The sequence below is a fragment of the Triticum aestivum genome, chromosome 2D (assembly GCF_018294505.1).
Source record: "Triticum aestivum cultivar Chinese Spring chromosome 2D, IWGSC CS RefSeq v2.1, whole genome shotgun sequence".
Classification (NCBI taxonomy): domain Eukaryota; kingdom Viridiplantae; phylum Streptophyta; class Magnoliopsida; order Poales; family Poaceae; genus Triticum; species Triticum aestivum.
The window spans coordinates 32,380,950-32,392,614 of NC_057799.1; the positions used below are offsets into that span (position 1 = coordinate 32,380,950).

General features: G+C 46.7%; 1 protein-coding gene across 1 annotated transcript; it reads right to left on the reverse strand.

The window, feature by feature from the left end:
• Window positions 1-8,097: 8,097 nt before the first annotated feature.
• LOC123048512 (obtusifoliol 14-alpha demethylase-like) lies at window positions 8,098-9,711 on the reverse strand. Its single transcript, XM_044471600.1, has 2 exons — window positions 9,229-9,711; window positions 8,098-9,123 (listed from the first exon to the last, which is right to left on the reverse strand). Exons 1-2 carry the CDS (start codon window positions 9,709-9,711, stop codon window positions 8,098-8,100), a joined length of 1,509 nt encoding a protein of 502 aa, XP_044327535.1.
• Window positions 9,712-11,665: the final 1,954 nt, after the last annotated feature.

The following is an 11,665-nucleotide window of genomic DNA, read 5'->3' on the forward strand; positions in this document are numbered from 1 at the left end:
TTGGTGTTTGCATCAAATTGCATGTTTAAAGTTTATTATGTAGTTCATAAACAAAAGTTTGTCCTTCTCAATTTAAGTTTTCAGTTGTACAACCAAGTTCCTTCTTCATACCATGTAAATTAAACTATACAGAGCAAGTGATCTTCTTTTGCACTGCATGTATGCTTCTGTTCTTCATCCGTAATCCAGTGGTGTGGTGAACCTACCCACTACAACACAATGTCATATTCTGCAATGTCTTAACTATGAACAATGTCATATCATTCTACTATTATTTAAACCGTCTCTTTATTTGCCAATCTGAAATGGGATAAATTGACAGCACACTAACCATTGATACTTATGAGTTCTTGATCTGTAATCCAGTGGTGTCGTGAAGCTGCCAACTCCTTCACAATGTCATTTCCTGCCATGTCTTGACCTGAACAATACCATATTGTGTTAATGCAATTTTAAACTGTGTCACTTTATTCGTCAGTAAGAAATGTGATGAATTGTCAGCACTGATACTTTTATGTGCAAAACCTGTCATCTGTCTGCTTGTTTATCTTTCAGAGTGAGGAAGATATAAGTGTTGAACAAGCGCAGTCTCATCATCTTGCTCAGGTGGTTGCGCTGCAGCTCGCCAGCAGGGCTAACCTTTCTTGAACTCTATTGAAGTGCTGTCGGTTTTGTATATTATTTTGTCGGCGTGTTTATTTGCACTGGTGGCGATCTTTGATGCCCAGTGTATGTAATCTGCTGTCTGCTTGTGCTTTATTATCATAGTGGCGAACTTTGATGCCCAGTGGATGTAATATGCCGTAATTTCTTTATTGTATAGTCTAGGTTTTTTCTTATTCACGATGCTGCAGTTATTTTACTGTATATATATCCTGTCTTCGCAGTAAACCGGCCAAACCGTAAAATTACGGTACATAATCGGGCCGTCATGCAATCACGATGTATGATCCGCATCATGGGCCTCGTCAAACTGGCCCACTAGTAGATTCGGGCCTTTAATAGGCCGAGTAACCCCCGGCCCTCTTTTCGCAAGAAAACTCAATGGGCTTTTAGGAGGCTGAGAAGTAGGTTGGGCCTGAAACGTGCCGAACAGCTCACGGGCCGGCAGCAGCCCGAAATGGACCCCGGCCCATGATTGTGCGAATCAAATCACGGGCTTTTAACAGGCCAAAATTGTCTCGGTCCTTGTTTGGCCCAATCAGATATCGGCTGCGAGCAGGCCGGATGCAAACCGGGCCGTAGTTAGGCCCAACTATATGACGGGCTTTTAACAGGCCGAAATTAATATAGGGCCGAAATGTTAAACGGGCCCTTAACAGGCCGAAACTAATATCAGGCCGAATTACTAAATGGGCCTTTAGCAAGTGGGCCCAAAAGCATAGCGTCCAGTTAACGGGCCCAATCTGATATGGGCCATAATTGAGGCCAAAGCCTCTTAAAGGGCCGGACCTGATCTGGGCCGTGATTTGGCCCAGAACGTGGGAGGCTTTTAACGGGCCGGATCTCATATGGGCCATTATTAGGCCCGGAACGTGGCAGGCCATTAATGGACCGGATCAAATATGGGCCGGCATTTGGCCCAAAACATGGCAGCCAGTTAATGGGCCGGCCTACTAGGGTCCTCAAAATCTTGTGGGCCTACAGCTAGGCCGGCCCATTAGTGTCGGCGAAATCTCGTGGGCCTTTAGCTGGGCCGGCCCATTATGATCCGCAAGAATTTTGTGGGCCTTTACCTGGGCCGGCCCATTATGGCACACAAAAATCTTGTGGGCCTTTACCTGGGCCGGCCCATTATGGCCCGCGAAATCTTGTGGGCCTTTAGCTGGGCCAGCCCATTATGGTCCGCAAAATCTCGTGGGCCTTTAGCTGGGCCGGCCCATTATGGTCCGCAAAATCTTGTGGGCCTTTAGTTGGGCCGGCCCATTTAAACTTGATGGGCCGTGCCACGTGTCGACGTATCATAGGCGCCTTCTGTCCAATGAGTGGATGACATATGTCCCAACGATGAGCCGACACGTGTTTCCTCCAGCCAATGATGATTTTACACGTGGAAAATCCCCATTGGTCGCGGGTGTTAACGGGTTATCGGATCCAAAACCCGACCCGATAGCTTAACGGCGTTCTGTTACGGTGGATGCCACGTGTCGGTCACCCTTGACGAAAGCACTTCTGTGACGCGCGATTTATCGTCATGGAAGTGGACACTTCCATGATGATAATTTTGGTAATGTCATGGAACACTTCTACGACAGCACATGTATGACTATCTTGATTCTGTCATAAATTTGTCATGGATGTACATGCATGACAAAAAACGCGACCTACTGTGACAAACACGTATCATCACGGAAGTGTATTTTTTTTAGTGATATCAAACTCCTCATAGACTTATAGACCTGTGTACACTCATAAACACATTAGTCCCTTAACCTATAAGTCTTCAATACACCAAAATCACTAAGGGGCACTAGATGCACTTACAAGCTCTCAATATCTGGTTTAAGAATTTCCAGTTCAAAATAATAATCTCTCGCAAGTTCGAGTTCTCAGGAAAAATTAAAGGGACCAAAAAGAGTCTGTTGCAAAAGCACAGCTCAAACATAGGTGCCCCTTGAGCACAGCTCACAATATCACTTGGGGGCTTGGTCGTATTCGAACCATAGCTACACCTCTTGATAGGCATAAGGCCACCAGGGAAATCACTTGGGGGCTTGGTCGTATTCGAACCATAGCTACACCTCTTGATAGGCATAAGGCCGCCAGGGAAATCACTTGGGGGCTTGGTCGTATTCGAACCATAGCTACACCTCTTGATAGGCATAAGGCCACCAGGGAAATCACTTGGGGGCTTGGTCGTATTCGAACCATAGCTACACCTCTTGATAGGCATAAGGCCACACCCAGGGAAATCACTTGGGGGCTTGGTCGTATTCGAACCATAGCTACACCTCTTGATAGGCATAAGGCCACCAGGGAAATCACTTGGGGGCTTTGGCCGTATTCGAACCAACGCTTAAACCCTCTTGATCGGTGCAATACCACAATTATGACTATTTAAATCCTTCCTGCCTTTTTAGGTTTACAATGCTTTATGAGTATAATTTATCCCGTGTTTATTAACCCGGCCTGGCTTTCGACTATAAGTCGCCAGTATGAGATAAGATAATATCCGGTGTTTATTAACCCGGCCTGGTGTTCGACTATAAGTCGCCAGTATATATTTGGATTGCGCCATTGGAATCATGCGCTTATAAATCATTGGATTATATTATTCAAATTTTTAATAGCCAACATGGCTGGATTTTTATGGTTATCAATAACCAGTATTATGATTGAGGTTTTCAAAAGTCGCTTTAGCGCAATGGATATTATTTTATCGATGGATATAATTTATTCTACAATGAAAGAAATAGTCCCGAGTCGCTGCAGGCTTACGACCCGACACTTGAGGGCTGCATTATTCACATTGAGATTACATCAAATATGCAAGTCCCATGTCACTGCCAGCATGCACCATGGTACTTGGGGGCTAATGCAAAGTCATTTTTACTGGCCTTATTGAAGACCTGACTCATCACATCATAGTGAGTCGGCCCTTGGGGGATACCAATTGCTCATGTCAACAATTCAAGGTACACAAGTTAAATCCATTATATTGAAGGGTCCATTGCTCAGTTGATAAAGCACAAAGCTCTTAAACCTTGTGGATGTGGGTTCAAGCCCTACGATGGAGGCTACATTATAAGATGTTATTTTCGTTGAAGTATACATCAAGTCCCAGCTCAGTATTACCTTAATGACCCGGCCCTTGGGGGCTACACGTTGCTGTTCAAAGTCTACATGATCATATCTATAAAGTCCCTGCTCATTATTGCATAATGACCCGGCCCTTGGGGGCTACACTGGTTGAAGTTTTTATGAGCATAAGGCAATTACAAGTCCCAGGTTGCTGCAAGCATGACAACCCGGCACTTGGGGGCTACATATATGGAATATTCAGTTTATGACTAGTGACTGAGAGGAACAACCTGGATTTCTTCAAGGTGGTGACATTTATATTGAAGCGAGTCTTAAGCTGTTGCTACGCTACCTTCTTAAGACTTGGGGGCTATAAGTGATAGGAGTATAAGAGGTATATTTTCAAGCTTGATATTAACTACAATTATAACCCGGTGCCATCAATATTTATAAACCGGCAAGTTCTACATCCTTAAACTGGCTGAAGATCAGATGAGTATTTCAAGGACCAATATTTTTGTTAAGCATTGGGAGCTGAGTCAAATGAATTATTCTTCATAATATTTTTCTGTGACAAACCAATGTCAGCAAATTGATTATGAAGCTGGCTTATTGACCCGGATTTTCTAGAAGAAGGAAATGACAAGGACTTAAGGATGATCAGGATTAGTTTAACATGGATAAATCCAAATTAAACTGGGGGCTAATGTCGGGGATATACCCCGCGGTATGACCCGGCCAGAGTTATAACCCGGCTGGGACTTGGTAAACCGGCAGGGAGTTAAGACAGATGATAACCCGGCAGGTGTTAAGTCAGATGATAACCCGACAGGTTTTAAGTCACATGATAACCAGGCAGATGTTAAGTCAGATGATAACCCGGCAGGTGTTAAGTCAGATGATAACCCGGCAGGTGTTAAGTCAGATGATAACCCGACAGATGTTAAGTCAGATGATAACCCGCCAGGTGTTAAGTCAGATGATAACCCGGCAGGTGTTAAGTCAGATCATAACCCAGCAGACAGTCATAACCCGGCAGACAGTCATAACCCGGCAGACAGTCATAACCCGGCAGACAGTCATAACCCAGCAGACAGAGTCGCCTGGGGTTAACAAGCCCGAGACGTTAAGAAGCCCAAGATGTTAAGAAGCCCATGAAGAGAAGTCAAAATAGTTTAAGTCTTAATCTGAGTTGGACTCTACATGTAACCCGCCTCTTCCACATATATAAGGAGGGGCAGGGCATCCCAAGAGGAGAGAGATAATCTTAAGGGTTAGACATAACTGGGAGAGCCGGTTTACGGCGACTCCCTCGTGATGATAATGAGACCTAGCCACAAACAGCATGTAGGGTTGTTACCGGATGATGTTTCCCGGGCCCGAAGCTGTCTAAACCCTTGTCTTGTGTTGCGTTTCTTGATTCCGCTCGACCCCCCTCAAGCTACCACATAGATGCGTTGGCCTCACGACTAAGTCCTCACACTAGGACATCTGTCGTGACAATTCCACGACAGGTATCCTTCTAAGAAATGTGTGAATTAAACTTACAAGTGCTTAATAATATGAAATCGATGTGGGTAAAATGATAGCACCAAACTAGCAAACAGACAAATGTTAAAAATTAATCAAAAATAACCCAAAAAAATCGTCGACATGCAAAAGCCATGAATACATAGGTGCATATTTGATCATGTATGTCCACATAATATTGTAGTGTTAGGCTTACAACATTAGAAAATGCACCCGTCATAGAAAGTGTCCTTACAATCACATGGGGGCTACCACTTCGCCCGCGCCCATGTCTTCTAAGCATATGGAACAAATTTAGGCAGTCGCATCTACCTCATCCAGCGCCTTCTCCTTGCTAAGTTGGAGAAACACCGACAAGCTCAAGATGTGAAGGAGAGTTCACTTTCATGTTGAAGTTGAAGCCGGAGTCGGCCCTCACTCCAAAACAACAGTTGTCTTCGAGTGTCTGCGAGAGTTTCTCAAGGTTTCCCCAAAGTAGGACATGGGACATAGGACGGGCTGGTGAGCCATGTATAGAGCTGGCGCATCTGGGCCCTTGTCATGGCAGCACTCTGGGTCGGCCCTTGGTGATCCCCCCTCTCAACGTCCATTTGAGTACGAGTTTGTCATCCCCATCCTACCCGGTTTTTGACGGACTTTTTTGAGATGGTGACGGGACTTATAACCCATTCTGCCTTCTAGAAGGGGGTTGGAGTCCACCAATGCCCCCATCTTTGTGGGCGAAATTCGTCTCTAATGTCATTAACAAATTCAAGGTGAGTGATGCATCTCCGGCATATCTATAGTTTTTGCATGTTTTGAGATATATTTTCATCATCTAGACTAACATATTAATTAATTGTCTAGTACCAGTTTTCTGTTTTCCAGCGTGTATGCTTTCAAGGAAAATAGGTATTATAAACCTTCGGTAAAATAAGAGGATGATGTATGCACCAAGGGGCATCTAGGGGACCTGGACTTGCGTCGGGAGGACCCATAGGGCACCTAGGCGCCCTTGTAGGCGCTTAAAGCCCTAGGGCGCCTACGTAGGGTTCCTATTGTTGGAAATATACCTAGAGGCAATAATATTGTATTATCATATTTCTGTGTTCATAGCTAATAGATAGCCTACAGGTTACACGGAGGACCCCGGAGCTTCACCAGGTGCAGGAGAACAAGATTGGTGCCACAGCGGTAATTTTCAAAATTGTCGCCACGGCAACGTTTTCAGAGGAAACTTCATGAAGACCTCGGAGGACCATGGAGACGTTCCCGGCACCCAGGGCTATGCCATATCATGCTATTATGAATTGCCTGGGATGTTTATCCCTTTGTTGCTTGCACCTTTGATTGCCCAATAGTCAATTATTAGGGTGATCTCTCACAGCTAAAATCAAGACTAAAATGTGCTCTTCCCAGTGTTGCGACCATCTATGATATTTAGCGTTGCTAACTTATTGGATGGTTCACATAATGAGTATCTGTTAAACATGTTGCCTATAGTGTTGCTTAACTTATTGGTTGTAGTTTTAAATGATTTGCTTAATTTTTGAACTGCAATTGGTCCTTGCATACAACTCGGGTAAATCACTCTTTATAAGATGTGTTGTTCATATGTTACTGTTTGCTCCTATGTATCTGTCGTTGGTAAATATACATAGTAGATACAAACGCATTACGAACATAATCACTTGCAGACCATTCACAAGAAACGTCCTTGAAATACTTCACTTAAATTCCTTTTTATCTTTCAAATAGTTCTCTTAGCTTCTTGGTTGCAATTGATCTCTGTATCAATTGGCGCAACAGGTCGTCCAGTTGACAACTGTATTAGGTGTGTTGTGAACTCAAGAGACTTACTGTATATTACTACAGGGTTGCTCCAGGGAGAATGCATTCGTTCTAAACTTCTCGTGGGGGTGTTCAACCTTAGGTCATTCACTTGAACAAAATTTTCTATTGTCCTACAATCATCTGCGCTTGGATGCTCAATAAGGTCTACAAGAATAAAAGCGCGTAGTAGACATCAAACCTTTTTCCGACACCGTTGTTGGGTAGGTAAGTGCTTGAAGCTACCCCTTTAGATATTCCAATGTTATCTTTTCGTTTCTTGTTCACTAGTTTGGTTTATGCAAGAAAACAACAACAAACTGAGTATGCTTGATTAGCTTTATACACTTTACCTTGAGAGCCTTGAATCAATACCTCGTTATGAAGTATTCAAAGAAAAACTTAAAGAGGTTACTGAATGTTCTGAGCATTAATTATGATCGCAATAAAAAAAGTTATTAGCATGTATTCTACGAATATCAATTATGCCAATGACATGGGAAATCCTAAACATGGGAAGGCTATAGTTGAAAATCGTTTTGCTATTGATATGGAAGAATTTAAACTTAGGGAGGATATACTTGAAAATTCTTCTGCAAAAAACAAACACATTAGTTCAACTATGCACGGTCCAACGGTTAACTTACTTTAGAATAGTAATTTGATACTCCATGTGTCTCAAAATATAAGATCTTTTTTCACACTATATACAAAGGGAGTATCTATTGATGTCAAAACAAAGTAAAACAGGCAACATAAAGTACTCCCTCTGTAAACATCTTCCAAGAGGGAGTAGATATTAATATATTATAATAGTTTGTCTAATTCATATCTAGATGTTTTTTAAGGATGTCATATCTAAACTCCCACATATATATAATGCAGCAACAAAAAACTAGGAAAAAAAATAAACCACAAATAGAGTGGACATCAGCTTTGATGTGACATAACTATGTCACATCTAGATGTGTCCTAGATAGACCCATATTATAAACAGTGTGTCTGTCGGCTCGTGATTTAGGCGGCCGGTGACATGCTCCTTCTGTTGTAGCAGACCATGACCTTCCCCTTGGGCACCGGCATGACCACGTTCCAGTTCGTCTCGGGGAACGGCGACACCATCTCCATCTCAAAGTTCCTCAGCAGGTGGCTCCATATCACCTTGATCTGCATGTAGGCGAACGCCTCGCCGACGCAGGCGTGCCGCCCGCCACCGAACGCCGTGTACGACAATGCTCCGCCGGCCCCGTCCTCCCCTCCGCCGGGGCCGAACCGGCCCGGCTCATATCTCTCCGGGTCCCTGTAGATGTGCGGGAGGCGGTTGTGGAGCACCAGCGGGCTCGCGACTGTACGCCCCTCCGGGACCTCGTACTCGTCGCCCTCCCTCGTCCGCACGGTGAAGCTGCGGCGCGCGTGGCGCAGCAGCAGCATCGCCGGCGGGTGGAGCCGCAGAGCCTCCTTGACGCTGCGGTGGAGGGTGTCCATCTCCTGCAGGACCTCGTAGTCGACGCGGTCCCCGTGGCGTGCCACGATCCGCTCCTGCTCCCGGACGGCGGCGCGCAGGTGCTCGGCGTTGGTGCGCGCGAGGAGGCGCGCCCCGGTCCACGTGCCCGTGCTGGAGCTTGTGTGCTGCCCCGCGAACAACGCCGAGACCAGCATGCCGACGACCTCGGCCTCGGTGGTGGCGCGGCCGTCTTTGTACCTGGAACCGACCAGCCACTGCAACATGTCGTCATTGACGTTCCGGGCACTACCGTCAGGGTAGCTTGCTCTTCGGGAGCTGATGATGTCGGAGAATATCTCGCCGAGCCTAGCGCGCGCCCTGTCGCGTCTGTGGTGCGCTGGGATCGGCAGGTGCGGGAAGAGGATGGTGACGAGGCGCATGCCGTCGTTGAGTTCACGGAGGTGCGTTGCGACCTCGGCCAGCATCTTGGCCCGGACCTCCTCCCCAAACAAGCACCGGCTGGCCACGAGCGTGACGAGGTGCTCTAGGTCCTTCTTCAAGTCAACCGTGCCAGACTGCCCCCAGCTCCCAAAGTACTCCTGCATGTACGCAAGTACTAAATCAGCGACACTTATTTTTGAAACTAAGGGCGTATATGTTAACAAGAAAATGGAGGCGACTAAACGCATCATCTTAGTTCTCACCTCTACTTCGCGTACCATGAGGCCAGCATAGGTCCTGAGTTTTGCCGGCTTCATCGCGTCGCCGAAGAACCGGAACTGCTCGCGCCGAGTGGCCAAGTCGACGTCGAAGCCGACGCCGGGGCCGAAGGTCGGAATGGTGAACCGGGAGACCTCGTCCTGGCTGATCTCCGAGTCCAGCCCTTGGTAGAAATGGCTCGACACGTCCGGCCCAACCAGGAAGGTCACCTTGCGATGCAGCAGTCCCACCGTGAACACGCTCCCCATGTCCGCGTGGGCGTCATGGATCACTTGCAGCGGGCCCTTGGCGAGAAGCGCCGGGAGGATCCCCAGAAGGGGAGCCCCTGCGGCCATGGGCGGCGGAGGAGGCGATCGTTTGGTTGTTGTTGTTGGAGAGAAGGTTCGTCGGCGGGCCATCATGATCGACACGACGATTGTGATGAAAATAGGAACAAACGCTAGCCAAAGGACTCTTGTCAGTTCCATGTTTGTGTACGAGGGTGATAGTACTGATACACGAGTGTGTCTCGATATATTGTGTGTGTCAGGATATTTGTGGCTTCTAGTATATTGTAGCAGCAACTTTTGTTTCTCTGGATCAAAGCCGTCGTCTACGTGGTAATGGCCGGGTCCGGCCTTCTACGTTAGCGTTCCTATCCAGATTCCGGATCCGTCGTCGCCAGCACGTCTTCATGCATGCTCCTCACCTGCAAATCCCTCGCTCATCTTCGCCGGATATGTTACCATCGTCTTGCCGGATCCGGGGCAGGTGAGGAGTGCAGCTGCACCCGTCCTCGTGGAACCAGCTGGAACCCTTACCGCCGCCGTCGGCTAGCGAAGCTCATGCTCATCTCCGCCCCGGTCATCATGTTCGAGCCGAGGATCCTTTTCATTTCACCAGGTGGGACTCATGCCTTTTCGTTTCCAATCAAAACTGTCCACATCAGCTCACCCGTAAGATAGGTAGAAGGATTTACGTAGTAGATGTAAGCATTGCTCGTTTTTACACAGTAGCCAATCCTGTGTTGTTGACTGAATTTACATTTTGGATAAGTCAATTTCATGAGAGGAAAAACCGTACGTTGAAGGAGGAGGAGGAAGGAAAAAAAAAGGACGACCGTTGGATCTTAACCCAATGACCAGAAAAATCGACTTACCTAGGTGACTTACATAAGCCAATCCTGTGTTGTCATGTCCTAGTGGATTTTTACGCCTCCAGGAAAAAATTATGTAATAACCAACAACATGATTTGTCTGTAAAGAGCTACTCGCCGGCAGAATTCTTTTGCCTCACATATTTCTTTTTTATAGGAACACTAACCTTGTCACCCGCAATGCATTTCCTTCTCCTCGCCTTATCGCATCCTCTCTCAACCTCCCGAAACAGACTCGTGTATCGCTTTATAGGTAAAGCATAGATTAAAGTACACGGCCAAACGGTACAAAGTAGTGAAAAGCTCTTGTACATAGCAGATCCCGGGATAAGCGGATAATATAAATGCATGTAATTGTTGCCGAAAGAAAAACACAGAAAGTCTAAGGGTCAGTTCTTTTGTGCTTACCAATGGCTACCAAAATAAGCTCTAGGACAGTTAAGCTCCACTACAACACCTTCAAGAGAGGAGACGCGTCAAATGTCGCCACTGTCGAGTCCAATCGGACAAGGGTCTTCACCCAAACCATCGACAGAGGGCGAGCACGAGCTATATTTGGGCATCGCCATTGCCATCGACATAGGTCGAGCCCGAGCTATCCACCAGCACACCCCTCATTGCCCAGAAACTGTCGCGATGATGCCCATCGGAGATCCAATCATGCGGACCGCCATCTGGGGCCGCCACGCCAACATCCATGGCCCGAGACACCGCCAACCATCCACTTCACAGCACACCAACTCCTTCCCCGGCATCACCCACTTGATCCAGGTCAACATCTCCACGAGAGGAAGATCCAACGCATGCGTCCCCAGTCGGTCCCGGTGAATCGAGGAGGACACAACCCAGTGACTACTAACGATGCCGCCAAGCATGCCCCGGCCGGGCAAGCTCGCACGGCGCCACGGTCGTAACCCTCAACGTTGATCCGCCCGACGACATAGCAATGCCAGAAGAGCCGGACTCAGACCGACACCACCCACCACCAGGTAATAAGGACACACCACTGAGGCGGGTAACAAGTACCCCCTCCTACATGCATGCCGCCGGACGTCGTCCACCACACATCTAGTAATGAGTCCAAATTTCTGAATTTTTTTATCTTTATTTTGTGCCTATGTGGTAGGCTTTGTGGAATTTTACCGTGTTCATGCACCCCCTTTTGTCGATTTTTCCCATGTATGTGTTTTTGGAAGTAATGGGAGCACTAAGGAAATAACTCTAGGAAATGATGATGGAATCACGTCAATTATTATGATTAACAACTTCCATAAAAGAATGAAGAA

Excerpts from the sequence above, each read along its gene's own strand:
- LOC123048512 (XM_044471600.1), bottom strand. The coding sequence starts at position 9,711 with ATGGAACTGACAAGAGTCCTTTGGCTAGCGTTTGTTCCTATTTTCATC. Across the intron at positions 9,124-9,228 it reads TCATGGTACGCGAAGTAGAG|GAGTACTTTGGGAGCTGGGG; the intron begins GTGAGAACTAAG and ends GCGTACATGCAG.